The following is a 21,558-nucleotide window of genomic DNA, read 5'->3' as shown; positions in this document are numbered from 1 at the left end:
AAGATTTAAAAATAAATAGCAAAATAAATGTGGCAATAAATACAAAAATAAACATAAATAGAGTCAATTTCGATTATATTTTTTATATTTGGTTTTATTTTCACTTTTATTTTTCTTGATTTTGGCAGTTTTGGTCCTCCATCCATCCATTATCCATTACCCGCTTACCTCACGAGGAAATGTGCAAGGAGGAGGTCAAACTGTAAAATATTTATTCGTGTGATTTTTTTCTTTTTTCTGTAAAAAGTCAGGACCTTGATTGAAAAAAAATAAATAAATAATTTGTATAATGTGGAAGGGCTGGAACGTCGAAACGAGATTTTGGGTGAAGAATAGAATTGGGATAGTGAAGACTTCTCAACATTGACACAAGAAAGTCTCAAAAGTGTGTGGTAAAGGCGTCATGAGTAGTTGGGTGTTTATTGTTGCTCAGTAGTCGTCCACACAAAGAAAGGTGGAGACAGCAGGACACACAGCAGGAACATCATGCTACCAAAGTATGAAATTTGTACAAAAATACTTTACAACATTGTCAGTGTTCCTGAAACAAAAGACGTTGGTTGACTTGTTTGTTTGTGTGTTTGGTTGGTGAAGCTACATGGAAGTCAAATCTCCTTTTCCAATGGCAGTGCAATGTGTGTGTGTGCGCGCGCAAAATCCTGCAACGTTGTCCACGCGCGATACACGCGTACAAACACAGTGTGTGAGTGTGTGTGTGTATGGCTTTATGGCGCGCATACCTGAAGCCACGCCCCCAAGGCCCCTAGGCTCATTTCTATTAGTGGAAATTGTCCACGCTAACTCCGGTTCGTTGAAGTTAGCTCAGCCGTGCTAATGAGTTAGCCCTATGTTCGTCTTGTGCTAAGTATCTTGTTAGCCACAAGCTAGCTGTGCGCGCTTTGTCTGCTAGCCACAAGTGGGCGCTGTGCTTCAAACAGCTTCACGGCTAACTAAAGTCAAGGTGGCCGAACAATCGCGCCCAAGCAAATGACAGCCAATCACAATTCTTCCCTCCGGGCAACAGAGCAGCATTTTTTTTTTTTTTTTTCTTTTTTCGGAGGCTTATGAAAATGTCGACTTCCTTAATGAGGCAAGAGAGCTAGCAGCTAAATGTTGACATCACGCACGTGTCACAACATGTGTTCTAAAATGTCAAAATGTTGTCATGGAAACCACGTCGACGACGAGGACTCAACCTTTTTTGTTTTCTTTTTCTTTTTTTTTTTGACATTGTGAGGTCCAGTCGTCATGGAAACAAACAAACAGAGAAAAGTGACAACAGTCAATCAAAACACACAATTGATTAGCATAATTGTTCACAGTTACTGGAGGGAGGGGGCGGGGTCATGCTCATTGGCGTGTGTGGTTGGAGGAGAACCAATCAGAGTCAGGCGTCGTTATTGATTGATTGGTTCCAGCCAATCTGCTGAATGCGTCATCCTGCCTGCCAGCCTATTGACTGAGGGACGGTGAGGGGCGGGGTTAACAGGGTTTGCAGAAAGCCTCGCTGGCCAAAGACGACAAAACACACACACAAACGCACGCACGCTCGCTCGCACTCACACACACAGTGTGGCCAGTCAACGTGTGTAAACATAAAAAAAGAAATATTTAAACTGCTCAGTGTCTGTCAGTGTCATCATCACAGTTTTTCTTATGTTTGTATTATTATGTTTTGTGTGTTTTTTTTTTTTTTTTCAACACTTCCCTCCAGGAGCATTTTCATGGCACACAAGTCCAATTCCGATACGGATGCTCCGATCACTTTGGATCAATAGAAATCCGTCCATCGGTACTTGGTCGTCTCCGTGGCGACGGCGTGCAGCCAATCGGTCTGAAATGGCGAGCCGTCCTCAGTCTTTGTGCTGCTGCTGCTGCTGCTGTGCTTCTGTTGGAATGCCGCTTCCTGTCACACCCGGTAGGCCACGCCCCCAGAGGACCGGAGAGGAGCTTCAGGGTCCAGGAGTTGGATTGGACCGGGATTAAGAGCAGTAGTCAGATGAGAATTTGGAATGCGATCAGTGTCAATCATGAGACCCGGTTTGGGAACAGGATCAGTAGAGAGGTCAGGATTGGCACCGAGGTCAGGACCGGGAGTGGAATCCGGATCGGTGGTGAGACGGAGATGAGGATTTCAAGTGGGTTCAGGATCAGTAGAGCGATCAAGGTGGGATCCGTAATGGGATCGGGATCAGTAGTGCGATAAGGACTGGGCTGAAGACCAGCATCAGTAGTTGATTCAGGATTTGTTTTGAGATTGGGATTGGCATTTGGATCAGTCGTCAGGCTCGGTAGTGCAATCTGGACTGCGATTGGGATCAAATCAGGAATGGGGTCGGAGGTTCCAGTGGGACACGAGCGGGATCGGACTCTGGAGCGGGATGAGGACCAGGAAGTGTGCGTGTGCTTTCAGGCTGCCTTAGCAGGTCAAAGTTCAGAGGTTGTGTGTAGCACCGAGGGGGTGTGGCCCGATCGGTCCCTATACGGAAGTGTTGGTGACTAGCCCCGCCCCGGGGCCGGCCCCCAGCCCGTCGCCGGGTTTCTTCCACTTGATCGGCGCGCCGTCCGCGTCCTCGCGCCCTTCCTTCTGGTTAGTGATTGGCCGAGGGGCGCGGCTGTTGTCGGTGCCTTCCGTGTGATTGGTCAGCGGGTTGGCTGAGGAGGCGGGGTTTCGGCTGATGACCAGATCCAAGCGGTTTGACGACTCGGCAATGAGCGGTACCACCAGGCAGCAGTCGAAGTCCCGAGTGCGCACGTGGTTGATCTGAACACAAATGTGAAAAAAAACTCTGGTAAAAGTATTGACTCCCCCCACCGGAAAAAAAAAAAAAAAAGTATCATTTTGCGGCGACGTTTACCTGCAGGAGGCGGTCGTACGCTTGCAGGCCGCCGCTCTCCGCCGGGCCGCCGCCGCGGATGTTGTTGACATAAACGCCACGATCCAGAACGCCGTCCGACACGCTGAAGCCAAAGTCCTCCAAGTCGGAAGACTTTTCCAGAGTCAGCTGCGGCACGTCAACACGCCAAACATCAAATCAAATACGTTCGTCCCACAAAAATCCTCAATCGTTTCGCCCTCTTTGCTTACGGGAGAATCAAACAATGACATGACTCAAAACGGATTACTGGAATGCAAGCGCGGCATTGAATTGTTCACTTTTGAGACAATTCTAAAATCCATAAATAATATTCAGAATCTACCCATAAATGGAATAATGGCCCAGGCCGACAATGGGGGGAAAGAAGAAGAAGAAAAAAAAAAAGTGTAGCACGCTAACCTTGTGAAGTTCGACCGGCGTCTGGTTGAGGATGTCGTTGACTTCCTGTCTCATCTTCTTCATGGCGAAGGCTCTGCGCTGGGGGTCGGAGGGCAAGGTGTTGGAGCGCGGGGTCACCTGGGGGTGGGGGGGGGGGGGCGACAGAGCGACCCGCGCGTTAGCGCCACCCCGGCAGCCGGCTGCCCGGGTCGGGGGCGGGCGCTCACCTGCGGCCGGTTGCCGCTGCGTTCCTGGAAGCTGGCCTGCCGCCCCAGCGAGGTGCGGGGGGGGGCCGGCTCGTGGTTCAGGCTCAGGGTGGAGCCCGACATGATGGTCGCCTGGAGGCCACCCGCCACACGTCAACGCCACCCCCCAAAAAGGTGTCTCGCTCTTGCAGTCAGTCGGATGCATGCGCAAACGTCCCAGCATGCCTCGCTCACACATTGACAACGCGAGCTGGCTAATGGCGCCGACAATTACTCCAAAGTCACCCAATGACACATACGCGCCACTCAAAGTCACTTCAATTGAACGAAAAAAGACTCGCAACAAGATCTCATTTTCAGATCGCCACGCCACTCAAAACGCCGGAGAAACAAAAATCACAGCGCATAACTGCCACGCCACTTAAGTGTTACTCAAATCCACGTCGATGTCCAAAAGGTCAATGCCGTGTGAGCAAACTCAATTCCATGTCAGTAAAAGCAGCGACATTAGCGCAGCAAGCCACTTTGATGTCAGATGTTAAGCGCACACGAGAAAAACAGCAAGACGGAGAGGAGTGATTAGCGGAGGTCGAGCGACGGCCAATGCGGGACGATACCCCAGTGACCAGCTCCGGCTCCGTTTCCGCCTCCTGGAAAACAACCAGTTCTTTTTTTTTTTTTTTTTTTTTTAGCTTCATTCCAAAAAGCTTTTGATTGGTCAAAAGTCCCGCCCCAACTGGCGTGGTATGAATGCGTGGCGTGAGGTGTACGACTCAAGCATGTGTGTACCTCCAGTTCTCTGAGGATTCCGCTCTGTCCACATGTTTCCAGATCCTCCAGAGCCTGAGACCAGAAGTTCTCCTCCTGGTCCGGTTCTGTCCCGTCATGACCCACCGCGAACCTGCAGGTCAGGTTGCGCGCACACACACACGCAGGAAAACCGACAGTTGCCACTGCTACTGTATCGTTTACATTGTTTACTACGCTTAGCGCCATGCTAACAGCTGTCATTGCTTCCCGCCAGGAAAGCTAGCACGCCGCGTTGTGTAGCGGTGTCGCTCACCCGCCGAGCGCGACGCGCTCCCAGTCGTCGTTGAGGCCCGACAGGTCCGACAGCGGATTGGCTCGCCGGCGAGCGGAGGCGGGCGATTGGCCGTTGCCCGTCTTGGCGTCGCGCCACTCGTGGAAGGTGAACGGCGACGACTGGAAGGAAGGAGCTGAAAGCGGGCGGCCCGCGTCAGCGCTAGGCGGCGCCGCGCTTGACGGCGACGGCGCGGGAAGGCCTACCCGGGCCGGCGAAGCTGGCGTCCACGTTGGACCCGTCCCAGGACTCGACGGCGCTGTCGACGGACGGCAGCGTGGCGAACGGCCTCTGGGCCGAGGCCGCGGGCGTCGGCCGGTCTCCTCCCCCGCCGTCGTGGTTCTCCGGGCCCGCCGCGCAGGACTTGGGGCTGGAGACTGCGCGGACGCAAGCACACGTTGAGGCCCCGAGCGAGCGAGCGAGCGAGCGCGGGCCGGGCGGGCGGCGAGGACGTACGCTCGCCGTGCTTCTTGATCTTGAGCGTGACCGTCTCCCCCGCCTGCTGCAGCAGGCTGATGGCCTCGCTGAGGGGTTTGCCCTTCAGGCTGCTGCTGTTGATGGCCAGGATGCGGTCGCCCACGTGGATGGCGCCCGTCCTGCAAGCACACAAGCTGGTCCTCGTGGCGCGTTTACACACAAGCGGCCCGGATGACTTGGGACTAATCCACTTTTCGAATGCTTTGCTTTGAAATGGGTGAAGAACATTGACTTTTGAAACATATTTTTTATTTTTTTTTTTTTTGCCGACCTCTCCGCCAGGCCTCCCTTGGTGAGCGAGGAGATGACGATGGGGTCGAAGGGCTCCTCGGTGCCCGAGATGGTGATGCCCAGGGGGCCTCCGTAGCGCTGCAGCTCCACCGTGTAGATGATGCTCCCCGACACCTCCTGCTCGTCTGGACGCATCGGCAGCGACGCGACGTGACGGGTGGGCGGGGCCGCTTGGGACGGCGGCGGCGGCGGCTTACCGGAGTTGTCCTCGTCTTTGCGTATCTTGAGCTTGACGAGCTCCTCGCACTGCTGCAGGATCTGCACCGCCTCCTCCATGGAGCAGGTCTCCACCCGGATGTTGTCGATGGCCAGCAGCTTGTCTCCCAGCTCCAGCGTGCCCGTCCTCCAAAAAGGAAGCAAACGCCCGGCTAGGCTTACGTTTCTCCATCCAGACGCAGCGCGCGCGTGTCACCTGTGAGCGCGTGTCACCTGTGAGCAACGCTGCCCTTCTTGATGTCCGAAATGATGAGGGGGTCTCCTGCTTTCCTGTTGGACGGAGCTGCGGCAACGCAACAACAGGTGTGTTTGTCCGCTTAAAGACGCAGTTGAGCGCAAAGAATCCTTGACGACGTCACTCGCCTGAACGCGGCATCGGCGGGCCGAGAGTTTGTTCAGCCGTTTGCTTTGCATCGTGAAAGATGCGCGTGGGCGACCGATATTTGTGAAAAAAAATTCCCCCAAATGTGAGGTTTCGCCCCGACGCCGATGCATCTGTTTTGATCCATCCGAGGGGGCGGCCATTTTGTCACTTTCTGCCGACTGAAAAGCTTCAGCGAACAGGCCGGCCGTGATCGGTCATTACCTGAGCAACTGTGACGTCGTTGACAAAAATAACAAAATGGCCACCCCCTCAGAAGCCTCAAAATGGGCGGATTTTGCTGCGCGGCTCATATTCCGCAAACAGGATTCCAGAATAGTTGCCCCGGAAGTGGAATAAACTCACAGCTGATGGTAATTCCCAGTTCCACTCCTGGTTTCTTGGGGAGCTTCACGTGGAAGGTTCCGGAGGACGGGATGACCGATTCTGGCGGAGACAAAGCGCACGTGTCCAAAAAAAAGATTCAGCACGTTGTGCGTCAGCCGCGCGCGCGTACCGGCCACGTCAAACTCAATCTCCAGGGTGAGTTGCGCCGTGATGGAGGAATCTCTGAGCAGCTGATTGGTTTCTTCCAAAGTGGAGTCTTCGGTGGGAACTCCGTTGATGGACAAGATCCTGTCGCCGATTTGCAGGATGCCGCACCTGCGTACAAACGCACGTTGACATGTGGCGCGGGCGCGCGCGCGCGGCGGCCGGTCGGGCGCGGCGAGCTCCGACCTCTCGGCGGGGCTGTCGGGGTCGATGTAGGCGATGAGCGGCGGCGAGGAGAGCGTCTCGGTGGCGAAGACGCCGCCTTGCAGCTGGAGGCCGAAGCCCATGACGCCGTCGCCGAGCAACGTCACCTCGGTGGTCTCCGTGTGGACCACCTGGCCGGCCAGGCCCACCGTGCTGGACGCCAGCGACACTGCCGCAAAGACGCGGGAACTTGCGGTTACGCCTTTCAAGGGCACTCGTGAGGAAAACGCAAAAGCGGCGGCTTATGTTGCTAGCGTGGCGTTAGCGGTTAGCGGTTAGCGAGCGGGCCGCCGTTGCTCACGGGAGCTCTTGAAGTCCTTCTTCTTGTGCTTCTTCCGGATGAGCGTGCCCCGCGGACTCGTGGGATAGGCGTTCCTGGGAATGCTCATGTTGAGGGACGACAGGCTGTACGCCGACATGGAGCCCGGCGAGAAGGTGTGGCCCAGCGCTGAAACACGGCCACACATCAAGTCACGCACGCGCGCAGGCAGGCAGGCAGGCAGGCAGGCAGGCACGCACGCACACGCATGCAGCAGCGCGCGCGGGAGAGCGGGCGGGCGGACGACGTACACGGGCTGTTTGTGTGGCGGTTGTGCGACTTGCCGCCTGATTGGTCAGGATGGTACGTGTTGTAGTGGTAAGGGGGGAGGATGGGGGCGGAGTTTCCGGTCTCCCAGGGGAGGGGGCGGGGGGAGCGCTGCACCTTGACTGCGCACACACACACACACACACACACACATGCAGGGCAGCGTTGAGGTTAGGACAAGAGGCTCAAAGACTGCGTTGCCTTCAGGGTCACTCGGGCATTCTGCGTGCGTTGCCGCGGTGCGTTCGAGGCCGGCCGGAATCGACCCTTGTCAGTTTGCTGTTTGTTACTGATGTGTGCGCGCGCTGCGCCGGGGGCCAGTGAGTGAGCGCGTGCGTGTGTGCGCGCGCGCGCGTGCGCGTTACCTTGCTGCGGTGCGTTCAGGGCCGGTCGGGCCTGGTGCTGCGGCAGGATCTCCATGCGCACGTTGTGGCAGGACGCGGACAGCAGCTGCGTGGCTTCGGCCAGAGAGCAGAACTCCATCGATTTGCCGTCCACCGACAGGATGTGATCGCCGGCGTGGAGGGCGCCGCACCTGCGCGCGCGCGTGCGCACGTCAGTGAGGCGAGTGTCAAGTGCGAGCGCGCGGCGCGGAGGTCACCTGTCGGCGATGCTGGCCGGTTTCACTTTGTCGATGACGATGACCTGCTTGCTGCAGAACATGGACGAGGACAGAGCCACGCCCAGGCTGGAGCCCGTTGCCTTGGCAACCTCCACCAGCAGAGGACCCGAAGCCGAAGACACCGAGTCTGAACGCGGAGGGTCAAAGGTTAGGCACGTAGTTAGCTGAGGCGCGTGTGTGAGCGCGCGCGCCCGCTGACCCATGACGGAGACGTCGTACTCCAGCAGCATGGTTGCTTCCTGTCCACTCTGCTTCAGGACGCTCATGGCCTCCGCCAGCGTGTTGCCATGGAGACGGATGCCGTCGACACTCAGCAGACGGTCGCCAGGCTTGACGCTCCCCTCCCTGCCCAAAGTATCCGCGTCGCAAAGTTCCCGGTGGACGCGCAACTTCTGGTCTGAAAAGCGTCACTCACCTGTCAGCTGGCCCTCCCGAGCGCACGGTCGCTATGACGATGGGTCGACACTTGTTCCTATCTTCGCTGGCCCCGCCTACGTGAGCCAAGTCGCGTCACCGATTAGGACAGGCACGCGCGGGCGGGCGGGCGCGCGCGCGCACGCACACACGCACCTCTGATGACGAATCCAAAGCCGTTTCCCTCCTTGTGCAGCGTCACCTCCACCGTCTTGAACATGACGCCCGAACCCTGCACGGCTGCAAGGCAACACGTCGCCGGCACGTCAAGGGCGCGCGGAGGTCACGCGAAGGACGCGGGCGAGCGGGCGGGCGGCGACCTACAGACGGGCGGCAGCTCGTACTCGACCTCCAGCAGGACGCGCTCGCCGACGTTCTTCAGCAGGCTGATGATCTCGTCGTGGCGGAACTTGGCCAAGTTGATGCCGTTGACCGAGCGGATGTAGTCGCCCACGTTCAGCTGGTCGCTCCTGGCAAACCGACGTTGCCGTCAGATCGAGCTGTTGAGGCGGTCGGCGTTTTTTGCCGTTTTCAACCCTACCTGGCGGCGATTCCTCCCTGCCTGAGGTTGGACACGCGCGGCTTGCCGTCCTTGTCGATGCCGCCCGACACGGTCAGCCCCAGCGTGGTGCCCTCCTTCTTCATCAGCTCCACCAGCGTGCACCCCCGGAACTCATCTGGGGGTCGCGAGCAAGCCGTCACCGCGCCATTCCGGACGGGCGCTTAGCGTTAGCGTTAGCCTTAGCCTTAGCCTTAGCCTGACCTGGTATGCTCTGCCTCCGGATGGCCAGCGCGCCGTCTGACGCGCGCGAGCCCGCCGCGTGTTTGGTGTACGGACCTTCATCTGCAAGCACAAGGCACAAACGGAAGATGAAGACCGTGGCAAATGTTGACGATGGATCAGGGGTAAAGAAACGCTGAGGCATCGTCGCTTCTGCCGCCACAACTCCTGCACTCAACACACAAAGATGACGTCGTGAATTTGACATTCCTCCCGCACGATTGTCATCAATTTGCAGTCAGCATTCCTGTCCTCTCTCTCTCTCTCTCTCTCTCTCTCTGCCCGCGTCCATGTCGCTCTACCTTTATTCACCCTGCGCAGGATCTGACATCGGCATTTGAACGACACGGCGATCATGACGAAGCCCCCCGGCTCGGCAGCGCCATGCGCACCCGAGCGCCGCAAGCCTGGCCTCCTCTGGCTCCTAATCCTCCTCCCGCTTCTCCGTCGTTCGGCCGCCGCGAGCCCAGCGCCTCCTCACGCAGACGCCATCACCGAGATGAGGACGACGGGGGGGGGGGGAGGGGGAGCGGGGGGAGGGCGCTGCAGATGTGGAGCGTCGCCATGGAATGAGGAGGGGAGGGGGAGGGGCGGGCCGATGCGATGACGACGAGGAGCGGGAGGATGGAGGAAGTGCAGCAAACGTCAGAGGACCGGGGAAGGCAAAACACAAATGAGGCCTTCAAGTACACCCGGGACCTCCCGGCGTCAACGTGCTCGAAGCAGCTGCTCGAACGCTCGGCTTTACCGCGCCGTCTCCCGGCAGAAAAAGAGCGCCGGCCCTTTAAACAACCTTCACGCACCTCGGCCGAGGCTTACAACGGAAGCTTCAAATGAAGTCCAAAAATAACGAGGCCTTCGAGTACACTCAGCTACCATCGCAACAACATCGTCAACAAAATGGCCAAAAGTCAAGTCAAGTTGAAGACCAAAACGAGACTTGCTCGTTTTGATGACCGGCCCTTTAAATCAAACTTGGCCTGCGTCCACTTAGTAGCCGACTGGAGCGCGTGGGGCATTTACACGCTTCATGATGATGGTGATGATGATGATGATGATGATGTCATCACCAAAGGGGGGAAGCGCCGCCGCCGCGGCGACGCCGCCGCGTGATTGGCTGCATCTGCGGAAAGGGGCGTGGTCGGCCGCCACATGTAGGTCAGTGTTCCAGATGCAGATTATGCGGGATTAATTTCACTCTGTGCATGTGTGTGCGCGCATGCTAATTTGTGTCACCCCCCCAAAAATGATTCATTTGCGTCATTTTGTTTTGCAGATTACCACCTCTCCCCTACTAAGAACAACATCCGACAACATTGGTGAGTGTTACGACTACATGCCTGCTAACGCTCAAAGGTCAGGACGGGGTCACGTTTGCGTGATCGTTCCCGAAAACAAAAAAAAAATCCCGACGTTTATTCACCGCGTGAAATAAATTCACAGCCACGTCACAGCGCACGCGTGTCATGAGACGACCACGACGCACTGCTGCGGCCGTTACCATGGCAACTAGCTGATGAATAATTGAAAGGAACAAGCGAGCGACCCTGCAAGTACAAAGAGCAATTTTTAGAAGCGTTAGCGCGCGCGCGCACGCTAGTTAGCTAAACGACCTGGCTAAAGTCTTTCAAGTGACGCCGAAGCGGAACAGGAATGTGGCGTTCCAAGTCCACTCGGGACGTTGCGTTGACTGCGGACCGGCGGCAACATGTTGGACCGCCGCACGCGCTCGCGCACTGAGTGGTTTGCCTTAATAGCAGGGGAGCAAACAGGAAGTGGATGCGCTGCTTGGCACACAACACGACCCGACTTGCATGCGCGCGGCTGCCTGCCGCAAATGCTGAAAGTACTGGCGACACGCGCGCGGGCAAAGACATGTCACAGGCTAATCGGGCAAGGCGCTAACGAGTGGCACGGGCCCGATATCATTATGCCTCATTAATATGCAAACGCATGCGACCCGATTGCAGCCACGTGGCCTCGGGCCTCGTTGTCTTATTTCACAATCACGTCAAGTGACGCTTCATCAAGCGCCGCGTTGTCGACGTCATCATCAAATTTCGGAACCGGAAGCCCTTCGTATTCATCGGTAGCCGACGAGCGGCGCTCGCGTTCCCAAAAGTTGCCGTCACGTTGGACCGCTTCTGTCGTCAGGCTGAGCTAGCTGCCCGCTAACGTGCGAGCGCCCGATTTTCGGAGCTCCAAGTCACGCTTGAAGTCCAAATGCCTGCGGCGTTTCAACACCCGCAAAACAGCTGCTGGCTCAGCTTCACCTGCACGCTCTGAAATTATACATCAAAGCACGCACACGCATCGTCTACACATGTAAACTGCGTGCGTGTGTGTGTTTGTCTTTGAAATAGTGTGTTTGTGAGCATGTGTGAGTCAGATGTGAGGGGAATGTGGGCGTGTTTCTGTGTGACCCTGTGTGTGTCTGAGAGACAGAGACGTGTGTGTGTGTGTGTGTGTGCGTGTGTGAGATGAATGTGTGTGCGCGCCCACACGCGCTGCAGGTGCGCCACTCACGTAGCAGGCGCGCGTGGTACTTGCTGGCGTAGAAGTAGACGTCGTCGTATCCTTCCTGGTAGTCGTCGGCGGCGCGGTACCTCCTCCTGCGCCTCCTTTGGAGCAGGCGCAGGAGAGCCAGGAAGCGCTCCATCCTCGGCGGGTGTGGGTGGGGGGGGTGGGGGGGATCTCACACGCGCGCACGGCTAGCACACGGCTCGGCGGGAGCGCCGCTAACGGGAAGCGGCGTTCCACACAAAGAAAGTCGGCTCGGGTTTCTTCTCCCACGCGCGCGCGCACGCACACACGCACCTCTGGATGCCGCTTGCACTCTTTGTAGCCTCGCCTCCTCTGCAGCTTCCTCCTGTCCTGCCTTAGCCAATCACAGCGCTCGCAGCGCGCACACACACACACACCCTCACAATGTGTGTGCGTGTAAATGTGCACTTGAAGAGTCAGCAGACATGACTTTTCTTCTTTCCATCCTCCACTCATTTATCCCTCCATCCTTTGCACCATTCATTCCTCTTTTTATGACACACACACGCACACACACACACACGCAGGGTTGCTTTTGCCGAGGGGGAGGGGCGAGCTCCATTCAGTCAAGCCATGACAGAGGTTCCAATACACAGGACAGGAGGAAGGAAGTCAAGTGCGTAATATCGGAGGGGTGAAGAAGCACTACGACTCCCACAATGCAACGGGGCAGTTTTCGTTCAGTGCCTCGATTCTTGTCTGAGTGGAAACGGCATCGAAATTCTAGTCTCGCGTGACGGTTGGAGTTGAATCAAGTCTCGGCGAAAGTTGTCTCCGAATCTGTCTCTCGGTGCAAAGGAACTATGTTGAAGTTTGTTTTAGACAAAAGTAGTGTTTTGACACCAGCATGTGGCATCCTTTTTACTGGCGGCCAGGTTTGCGATAGTTGTGGCGGGTGGGGCTCTGTGAAAAGGGGGCGGGGGGTGTCACTGCATGTCAAGTCGAATAAAATTCGTCGTTTCCTAGAACGCGCGACGAGCATGTCGTCCCGTAGAATGGAGTCTACTTGAAACTTGAAACTGGCCTCGTTGAACGTACGCAGTTGAGCAGCGTCGAGGCAAACAAACTCGATTGCGGTTCAACCTTGTCCGGGCAGCAACCCAGTCGACTGCGCCCTCTCGCGGTTGCTAGCAAGCAGTCGAAAGGTCGCTTCGTTTTGCCGCGACAAGCGACGCCCACAAAAGCACCAGCGACGCGTCATCGTCGGCTGAAATGAGAGGCGACGAGCGTCAGGGGACTGACGGACGTTTGGCGGAGAAGCAGCGAGCTTGCCGGCCGGCCGGCGGGCCGCTAAAAATGACAAAGGCATCCTCATTTGCATAGCGCTCATTTGCATATCACTTGCAGGCCTCTGTGCCGCCGCGCCGCCATTGGCTGCCCGGCTTGAGCGCATGCGAGCGCGCCTTTAATCACATTGGCCACACGCGCCGGCTTATCCTGCCGCTCCCCCGCCCGGACGCGCGGCGGTATTGTCCTCGCCGAGCACGCGGCCCGGCGGGCGCGAGACGCCTGTCGGCCGATGAGCGAGCGGCGCCGGCCCGCCACGCGTTCACGTGATCAAGCCTGAGGTGCTTTGCTTAATGGACGTCTGAGTGGCTGACCTTCATTCCGAACGGACAAGAAAGAACACGCCGGAATCGAGTCGAGTACAAATCCAGGCTTGCGCAACGTAGGCTAGTAGAAATCTACTGTGGAATACAGTTTTTGTCAAATTGAATCAATAGGTTTTAGCAAATAACGCAGGATGTGGGGAAAAAAAAAAGTCCAAGATGTGATTTTAAAAATGCCAAATGTGCTCTGGTACAAGTGGAATCTCGTCCCGTATTAGCAGGATGCCGGAGTAACTGACCTTGATTCATAATGGACACGCTAAGAGGAAGTGCAGCGACTTCTCCATCAAAGCGACAAATAGGTGCACGCACACACCTACTGATTCATCGCGTGCGTGCGTGCGTGTGTGTGTGTGTGTGTGTGCGCGCATGCTGGGTGAATTCAAGCAGAAAATGACATGATGTTTGTTTGATGCCAGCAGCTCGGCGCTCCACCTGGATGCCGCCCAGGGCTGAGCGTGCGCGCGCGTGCGTGCCAGTGCAACAAATTAAGGACCAAAGTTGCGCTACAAGACAAAAAATGTTTTCATGTTCCACAATCCTCCTTCTGTCATCACACGTGATGATGAAGTGACACCGCGCGCACTCGCACGTCAGCATTTTATTGTTAGCCGTGACGACGTGCACGCTTTCTTGTCAAGTGTGTCGCACACGAAAAAGATTCCAGCGCCTCACACGCGCGCGGGTTTGCTTGACTAATCCGGACGACAAGGATGAGCAGAATTGTGACATCAGCACCTCTTAAAGGACACTGTGTGCGCGTGTGAGCGCGTGGGCCAAAAGTGTTGGGTGATGTCACACTGTAGCAGTGTCTGTTGCCCCCCAAAAAAGATGTCAATTTAACTCATTTCAAACATTCACATCACTGACATCATCCTATCCATGTCCATACTTAAACGTCGTGCAAGTGATGTTGTCAGCATCGGTGGCAGTATGAAGTGCAAACTACAATAATACTCGTATCTGTACTGCAGTATGTGTTCGTCAATGTGCTGCATATAAGTCATGTACGGTCAGTACGTACACAGAGGTCAGTAGTAGTACTGAAGTGTGTGCAGTCGGCTCAGATTTACTAGTTTAGTGCGCACACGAGAGGATGCAAGACTTTTCCTTTCTAGTAATTCCCTCTATTGTCTATTTTTATCCATTCTTACCGGAGTGTTATTTTTAAACACAGAAGATGATAAAAATGAATCATAATCATCAGTCATGCGCATGGAAACGTGAAGATGAAAACAGCAGACTTGGCGGAAGGTGAGAGTAGAAACTATAAGGTCCATGACAATATATTTATGAGGACATTACCAATCAATATTTAATAACTCTCATGAATAGCGACTTAATCATTAGTGACTGCGATGACTTATTAGACGTCACTTTGACTTATAAACAGTTTGATTTATGATGGTTCGCGATGTGGACGTGTGCTAAGAAACGCAGCTTCCACACATTTCGGACGAGCAAGGGGGTGCTGGGAGGGGGCGGCTAACCGGCCCCTTCAGGCCGCTTTTAGTGCTCCTGCCCCGGCCAAACAGGAGGGCAACGGCCGGCAGGTCAGCAGGTGGGTGGGCCTGCTATGCTAGCTAAGGTACCCTGCTAGCTTCACCTGCTGACTCGACGTCACGTCACGTAACGTGAAGCGCCGTCACTTTACCTGACGTCACGTCAACGGACATCACGTCACGTCAAGATCAGCCGGTGCGCCACACGAGCACGCGCACACGCACACGCACGCTTCGCGTCAACTTCCACGCGCGCGGCGCCAAAAGCCGGCAAACCCAAGCGAACGCGCACTAGAAGACACGCACGCACGCACACGCACGCTGGCAGGCTGGCAGGCTGGCAGGCAGGCACCGAGTGAGCGCGAGAGGAGACGTTGGCGGTTCGGCGGCGCCGCTGGCTGCTTACCTCCTTCCTGGTCCGCTTGCAGACAGGCCGGGATGTTCTTCTTCCATCCGGGCATGATGCACCTCAGGGCGGATAGGGAGTCCAGGGCGGCCCGCTAGCAGACACACAGCACCAGCAGCGGCAACAACATGTTAGCTAGTTAGCTTTAGCTTCATGGAGGAGATCCACCTCCGCGTGCACTTCCTCTTCTCCCTCGCCCCTTCTTCGGCACGCGAGACCCCCGCCGCCTCTCTCTCTCTCTCTCTCAAACTCTCTCTCTCTATCTCTTTCTCTTTCTATCTCTCTCTCTCTCTCTCTCGCTCTCTCCCCCTCTCTCTCTCTCGACCCCCACCCCCTACTAAATGGAGTCTAGCGCTCAGGGTGGTCGCGGGGTGAGGGGGGGTGTTGGCTGACTTGACGTGACGTGATGGCGTCACGAAGGCCGGGAGGGGCGGAAAAAAAATGACAATATTTTTGCGCGTGCGCAATGCAGCGTGGTCACCCTATTGACACTTTACATGACCACAGCTACATGGGTTATTAAAAAAAAAAAAAAAAACAATAACTTATAATTGTACATTTATTAACCCTGTATTACCATTTAGGTCGTATGTGTTCTTATTGATTTTCGTTTCTATAGTCATCCTTTGTTTCATCAAGTGAGGCAGTACAAATTAGATCATAGTCATTTGCAATGCCGACCTGGCAAAAATATAATCACCAAAAAAATAAAATGGATCATTATTCGTATACGCTTATTCGTATTGGTAATAACTCATTGTTATTACTAATAACATGATTAAGTAATGCAATGTTGACTACACCACTAATCACGTTTGTGTGTGTGCGTGTACTTTGACACACAGAGGGCAAACATCTTTGTCTTGATTCACCTCTGAGGATTTCCCATCCTTTCAAAAGGTTTCATCCCAGCTGCCTTTTGTGATCAATGCAACGACCTTTGACCTTTGTTACAAGCGTCGACTATCATCTTTCACACACAGACCCCCAAACTCTGACTGACAGATTTTCTATTATTGGACTCAAAATCATCAATGATGGTGACTAATGATGAAGGGATGGTGAGTGGAGGAGAAGAGTCGGTGAATTGAAAGAATGTCTGCGGGCTACAAGGCAACAAAGTGACCTCAATATGGCCTCATTCATTCATGCACGGTACACACATAAATGCAACTTAATATTTATTGTTGCAGTTCATATTGGTGTCATTTTCCCCTGCTTCATCTTCATATGTAAATAAATATACGGATCAATATATGCTGTTTATGATTTGTTTTCCTTGTGTCCAAATGTCTCCAGAGACTTACATGGAACCTCAGCTACTCATTGTCTACCTCGTGTGGAGTATCATGGTACTGCAAGATTGGCGATTTTTTTTTTTCCACCAAGTGCCACACGAGGGACAACGAGTCACGTTCCAAAAATGAATACAAATGAAAGCAAAAACCCAAAAATACATGGAAATGAGAACAACAAAAAATATATCGTACAAAATAAAAGTAAAAATAAACACAAACATTTTAACAATGATTTTTAAAAAAGCAAAATAAATGTGGGAATAAATACAAAAATAATTATATAAATACAGTTAAATAATTTCAATTACATTTTTTCATATTTGATTTTATGGGCCCGCACGATTGTCCCTGAAGGACAATCGAGCGCCGTCCCTTTGGACTGCGCTTGGGGTTCGATGGATATTGTGGTGAGGAAAGCGGTAGATGGCGACAATGTACCTAGACGTTATTAGCCAACGGCCTTAAATCACTGCGCGAAGAAGAAGAAGCCGGAAATGGAATACAGAGCAGTCATTCAACCTACGGTCCCTGAGGGCCAACTTCAGCTGACTCGAGAGGCGAGCTACGCCTCCTCAGAGGTTCCCAAAAAATTCCGAGTGGTGTGGAGCCGGATCAGGACTTTCAGGTTTGAGCGTCACGAAAAAAAGGCCAGCAACTTTCGTCAAGTTCGCGCCAACAGATCCACGGACGGATAAGCAGTGGGACGGCAGCCCCCTGAAGATGACGACCTCAGGTAGAGTAAAAACTACGGAAAAGGATTAGGGCCAGTGGGGTAAAAAAATAGGTTCTCAAGATTCTCACTTTTATATCGGAATTCCGACTTCAAAGTCAGAATTCTGAGAATAAAGTCACAATACTGAGAATAAAGTCAGAATTCTGAAATAAAAGTGAGAATCTTAACAACTTCATTTTTCCCCCCCTGGCCCTAATCCTCTTCCGCAAAAAAACAAACAAGCAAAAAAAAACCCAAAAAACTACTGGCTGCGTGGCAGAATTCCTTTCTTCCTTGTCCTCCTGTCAAGAAGAGAGATTAATTCTAGGACACTCTGATAAACACTTGATTTGAGGCCACTTCGTTGCTGGCAACCTCACCGCCCAGCATTATTAGTTTTAAGTATAATGATCAGTATTTGCATTTTCTTTCCGTGCGGTGCGGTGACGTTCACGGCTGGTGTGATTTACATATTTATGAGCCAAACAGAATGGCATATTTGCTGTTGAAGGCATATGCAAATCACCGTGATAATGCCTCAGATTTTCTGTACACTGGACTTTCAAAGCGCTCATTGGATGATGCTGAAAGACTTTTGTCAACGTGTAATAAAGCGCAACGTATTTTCTTGAAAATAAGTCTTGGAAAAAAAAATCTAGAAAAATGCGAAAACAGTTATGAGATTTCTCTTTCAAAACAATAGCTAATATCACATTTTACTGACTTTTTTTCCCTTGAAAAACGACAACTTTTTTTTCTTAAAACAAACGGTCATTTGACCAATAGGTGGTTCCGTTGGACTGTGCTATTTCTGCTTGATTGCGCAATCTCAAGTGAGGCTCTCTGTCGCACTTCCCACCATGTTCATGTAGTTGAAAGTTAAATCTTTAAATCGATCAGTTGGAGTGACAAAAGGAAATCAAGTTAAAGCACAGACTAGAGAGACAAGTGAAATGTCAAAGAATTTCCTCTTGCGATTGTTGTTTGCGTGCAGTTTGAACGTGTCAGTGGGAAAACCTCAAGCGCGCCATGGCCGTGGAGAAGCTTCCGGACCCGTCGGCCAACTGGCGCATCATGGCCGGCATGCTGGCCAACTTTCTAGCGTCCATCAGCATCGTGTTCACCAACAAGTGGATCTACGTGCGCTACGGCTTCCCCAACATGACGCTCACCCTGGTGCACTTTGTGGTCACCTGGCTGGGGCTGTTCATTTGCCAGATGTTGGACGTCTTCTGCCCCAAGCGGCTGCCGCTGCGCAAGATCGTCTTGCTGGCGCTGAGCTTCTGCGGCTTTGTGGTCTTCACCAACTTGTCGCTGCAGAACAACTCGGTGGGCACGTACCAGCTGGCCAAGGCCATGACCACGCCAGTCATCATCCTCATCCAGACCTTCTACTACAAGAAGAGCTTCTCCAACAAGATTAAGCTCACGCTGGTCAGCTCTTTTTTTTCTGCCCTTCTCGCAGTGCTCATTGCAACAAGCAAAAAAAAAAAAAAAAAAAAAAATCAAGCAAGTGATATTATGTCACTGGAAATGTATTTATATTTTTCTCGTTATATTTATAGCTGGAAAAATGTGTCAATTGGGGCACTCGTATGTCGAGGCCAGCGCTATATGATGATGCTCAACATCATTTGTCTTTCTCCTTTTGTTTTTTTTTATCCTCTGCAGATCCCGATATCAATGGGTGTGATATTGAACTCGTACTATGACGTGCGCTTCAATGTGCTGGGGACGATTTTTGCCACCTTGGGTGTTCTGGTGACGTCACTCTACCAAGTGGTGAGGGACTGTTTTCTTTTTTTCTTTTTGTTCTTTTCGGAAATGTCCGTAAAGTATTTATTTTCCCGCCAACTTTTGACTCGTACTCACTCCACTGCAAAACGATACTTAGTACTCCGTGTTTGGTTCAAGTCTGCTCGTGACCTTTTTTCAGCTTCGCAAGTTATTGTGCTTGCAAGGCCGTGATGATGCCTGCTCAATTATGTTGCCTTGTGCAAGCCGACAAACCAGTTGCTTCTAACACGCAAGCGCTCAAAAAGTTTTTCATTGGGTGAAGTTGCCAAACGGCTATGTTGGTGATTCATTTTGTTTTTACGTTTGTACTTAAGTACATTTCTATGGAGATGTATTGCATTCAATTGGAAAAACAAATCACCGCTTTGGCTGAGCATTTTGACGCTCCGTCCGTGACATGGGCACCCTTCGTCATCGTCCCTCCGTCCTTATTCATAAAATAATTGTCCTGCATCCCCGGGGTCCGTCCCCGTCTTTGTAAAGCGCTTCCGGCCTGCCGTTTTTCACGATGATTGTTTTTCCCAAGTCTGCCAATGAAGCCGCGAGTGGCTGTGTGTCTTTTAGTGGGTCGGCTCAAAGCAACACGAGCTCCAAGTCAACTCCATGCAGCTTCTGTACTACCAGGCTCCTCTCTCGTCGGGCATCCTGCTGACCATTGTCCCGATCTTTGAGCCGCTCACAGGAGACGGAGGAATATTTGGACCGTGGTCCCTGCCCGCTCTGGTTGGCTTCAACACACGCACGCACACACACCCACACACACTAAAGTTTGGAGCTTTTCATTGAAGGTGGCACACGTCCTCTTGTTTTCCAGATGACTGTTCTTTTATCCGGAATGGTGGCATTCCTGGTCAATCTTTCCATCTACTGGATCATTGGAAACACGTCAGCTGTTACGTATCCTTACATCAGGGCTGTCCAAACCACCGCCTGGGGATATTTTCAACCTGCCGCTGAAATGGCGGCATTGTGCGTACGTTCTGCACTGGGTGGTAAAGCAGGAGATGAGAAGAGACAGTTGGTCCATTGGTTTTATACTAGATTCGCAGAAATGATTTACAGCTAAACGTAGTAACAACGTTTCATTCATAACAGGCCGATGAATAAATATGATTCTCCTTGCGCAGCAAATTGTGAGGATGACAATTTGTTTTTTGTTTGTGTTTTTTCTAAGTGTCATTGGGAATCATGTTGACATTTGTTTGCCTTGAGTCCAAACTTTGCAGCTACAACATGTTTGGCCATTTTAAATTCTGCTTCACCCTGATAGGAGGATATTTAATCTTCAAGGACCCGCTGTCACTTAACCAGGTGAGAATTCCTGCGCTGCTGTCAAATGTTTTGGTCGAATGGGGGCGGGGGGCTGCTAGTGAAAGTTTAGTCGGACTCGCCATTGATTTCGATGTGGAAAGTTTATTTGGGATCCGAGAGATTTGAGCCACGGAACTCATGAAATTCAAGGTCTTGTCAAATGTATTTGCTTGCAACCGACTGTCTGCGTGGTTCCATGTCGCTCTCAGGCTTTGGGGATCCTCTGCACTTTGGTGGGCATTTTGTCGTACACTCACTTCAAGCTGGCCGAACAAGACGAGGAAAGGCGTCGCATAACCCTAACCCAGACGCCACAGGCCCACCCATCTGTCAACAATCGCAAGCGGGAAATACCATGAGGGGCGTTTTTAAATGTGTTTTTTTTTTTAATAGGGATCTTTGTTATGATGAGTATTTTTGTAAGAAAGAACTAGGATCCTGACAGGATGAAATGTGTGGCACTTCTCCCATGGTGCTTTTCTCCAGAGGAATGAAATTAGGAAATCACAATACGACATTGGCTGTGTGAGCAGACAAATTGTCAAATTGAAAAAGAGCTGAAAATGACGAGTTAATAGCCACAAATAATGTATCCTTGTACATTTATCCATGCCAGCGACGTATAGTGACAGGCAGAACAATTACATACAATTAACATGTATTTCCAGTGCACCTGTTATAGGTTTGGGAGAAGGTTAACAGATCATTATGTTACTATACTGTGTGAACTTTTTTGTGATTTTTTTTTTTTTTTTCCCTTCTTTTGAGTGGTATAAATGTGATGCGCCTTGGCTCGCGTGTAATTGTTCAGCCAGTCATTAGCGGAGAGTGGGGTAAGTAGTGCCAAATTTGACCTCAAGTGCCTTTTACGCAAGGGGATCACAGGAATGCCTCCAAATAGAATATGTACATAATTGTACTTTGGAGGGCAAAAAAAAAGTGTTTTGAACTTAAATGTACTTACCCATTAAGCCATGTGTGTCCCTTTGCAGGATGAGCGAAATGAAATGGATAAATGCCTCTTCAAAAATATGTGGTCACATGACCAACTTCGATGGTTTTCAAAATAACGGGTGGCACTACTTGCCACTTGGTACAAATGACCAACTCTCCCCTATGTCACAGGCATGGATAGCTGAACAAAGATACATTATCAAATAGTAATTATCTACATTGTGAAACCAATTAGGGGACACACAAGGTACTTCAATGACCTTTCAAGGCTCACTGCTTCGGAATCACTGATTTACATTTTAAAGGCCAGCTCAAAGTGTCACGTTTGTCTTTCTAGTCTTTTAATAAAAATTAAAAAATCATGAAGTATGACGTC

General features: G+C 52.3%; 2 protein-coding genes and 1 long non-coding RNA gene across 10 annotated transcripts; 2 read left to right on the top strand and 1 right to left on the bottom strand.

The window, feature by feature from the left end:
• Nucleotides 1-388: 388 nt before the first annotated feature.
• On the bottom strand, nt 389-15,486 carry grip1 (glutamate receptor interacting protein 1). 8 transcript variants are annotated; one of them, XM_086022596.1, is made up of 27 exons: nt 15,111-15,486; nt 11,575-11,786; nt 9,031-9,111; nt 8,809-8,944; nt 8,592-8,737; nt 8,424-8,507; nt 8,269-8,344; nt 8,053-8,198; nt 7,833-7,980; nt 7,597-7,766; nt 7,216-7,353; nt 6,947-7,093; nt 6,628-6,814; nt 6,407-6,552; nt 6,256-6,336; nt 5,742-5,811; nt 5,510-5,655; nt 5,293-5,437; nt 5,001-5,140; nt 4,751-4,921; nt 4,527-4,680; nt 4,253-4,364; nt 4,081-4,113; nt 3,485-3,595; nt 3,279-3,395; nt 2,859-3,005; nt 389-2,764 (listed from the first exon to the last, which is right to left on the bottom strand). In XM_086022596.1, the coding sequence occupies exons 2-27, from the start codon at nt 11,705-11,707 to the stop codon at nt 2,480-2,482; spliced, it is 3,450 nt and encodes a 1,149-aa protein (XP_085878722.1). In that variant the 5' UTR covers nt 11,708-11,786; nt 15,111-15,486; the 3' UTR covers nt 389-2,479. The 8 variants fall into 8 exon arrangements, with proteins under 8 accessions (XP_085878722.1, XP_085878716.1, XP_085878717.1 ...); XM_086022590.1 differs by lacking the exons at nt 4,081-4,113; nt 15,111-15,486 and adding an exon at nt 11,866-15,097; XM_086022591.1 differs by lacking the exons at nt 4,081-4,113; nt 11,575-11,786 and having other exon boundaries at nt 15,111-15,484.
• LOC147126353 (uncharacterized) lies at nt 9,606-16,365 on the top strand. The gene is made up of 3 exons (XR_015084782.1): nt 9,606-10,206; nt 10,325-10,367; nt 15,956-16,365. It is a non-coding gene; the product is annotated as an uncharacterized LOC147126353 (long non-coding RNA).
• A 526-nt stretch (nt 16,366-16,891) lies between these two features.
• On the top strand, nt 16,892-21,548 carry slc35e3 (solute carrier family 35 member E3). The gene is made up of 7 exons (XM_086022903.1): nt 16,892-17,141; nt 18,115-18,554; nt 18,792-18,902; nt 19,482-19,640; nt 19,732-19,814; nt 20,144-20,228; nt 20,438-21,548. Exons 2-7 carry the CDS (start codon nt 18,150-18,152, stop codon nt 20,585-20,587), a joined length of 993 nt encoding a protein of 330 aa, XP_085879029.1. The 5' UTR covers nt 16,892-17,141; nt 18,115-18,149; the 3' UTR covers nt 20,588-21,548.
• The last annotated feature ends 10 nt before the right edge of the window (nt 21,549-21,558 follow it).

This window comes from Filicampus tigris, chromosome 22 (assembly GCF_054856515.1).
Source record: "Filicampus tigris isolate MCC_2025a chromosome 22, RoL_Ftig_1.0, whole genome shotgun sequence".
NCBI classification, from domain to species: Eukaryota; Metazoa; Chordata; class Actinopteri; order Syngnathiformes; family Syngnathidae; genus Filicampus; species Filicampus tigris.
The sequence above is the reverse complement of the archived record's forward strand: the minus strand, read 5'-3'. Positions and strand labels throughout refer to the sequence as shown.

Excerpts from the sequence above, each read along its gene's own strand:
- grip1 (XM_086022596.1), bottom strand. The coding sequence starts at position 11,707 with ATGGAGCGCTTCCTGGCTCTCCTGCGCCTGCTCCAAAGGAGGCGCAGG. Across the intron at positions 4,681-4,750 it reads CGCCAGCTTCGCCGGCCCGG|CTCCTTCCTTCCAGTCGTCG; the intron begins GTAGGCCTTCCC and ends GCCCGCTTTCAG. Across the intron at positions 2,765-2,858 it reads CGTACGACCGCCTCCTGCAG|ATCAACCACGTGCGCACTCG; the intron begins GTAAACGTCGCC and ends ATTTGTGTTCAG.
- slc35e3 (XM_086022903.1), top strand. The coding sequence starts at position 18,150 with ATGGCCGTGGAGAAGCTTCCGGACCCGTCGGCCAACTGGCGCATCATG. Across the intron at positions 18,555-18,791 it reads ACAAGATTAAGCTCACGCTG|ATCCCGATATCAATGGGTGT; the intron begins GTCAGCTCTTTT and ends TATCCTCTGCAG. Across the intron at positions 19,641-19,731 it reads CGTGGTCCCTGCCCGCTCTG|ATGACTGTTCTTTTATCCGG; the intron begins GTTGGCTTCAAC and ends CTTGTTTTCCAG.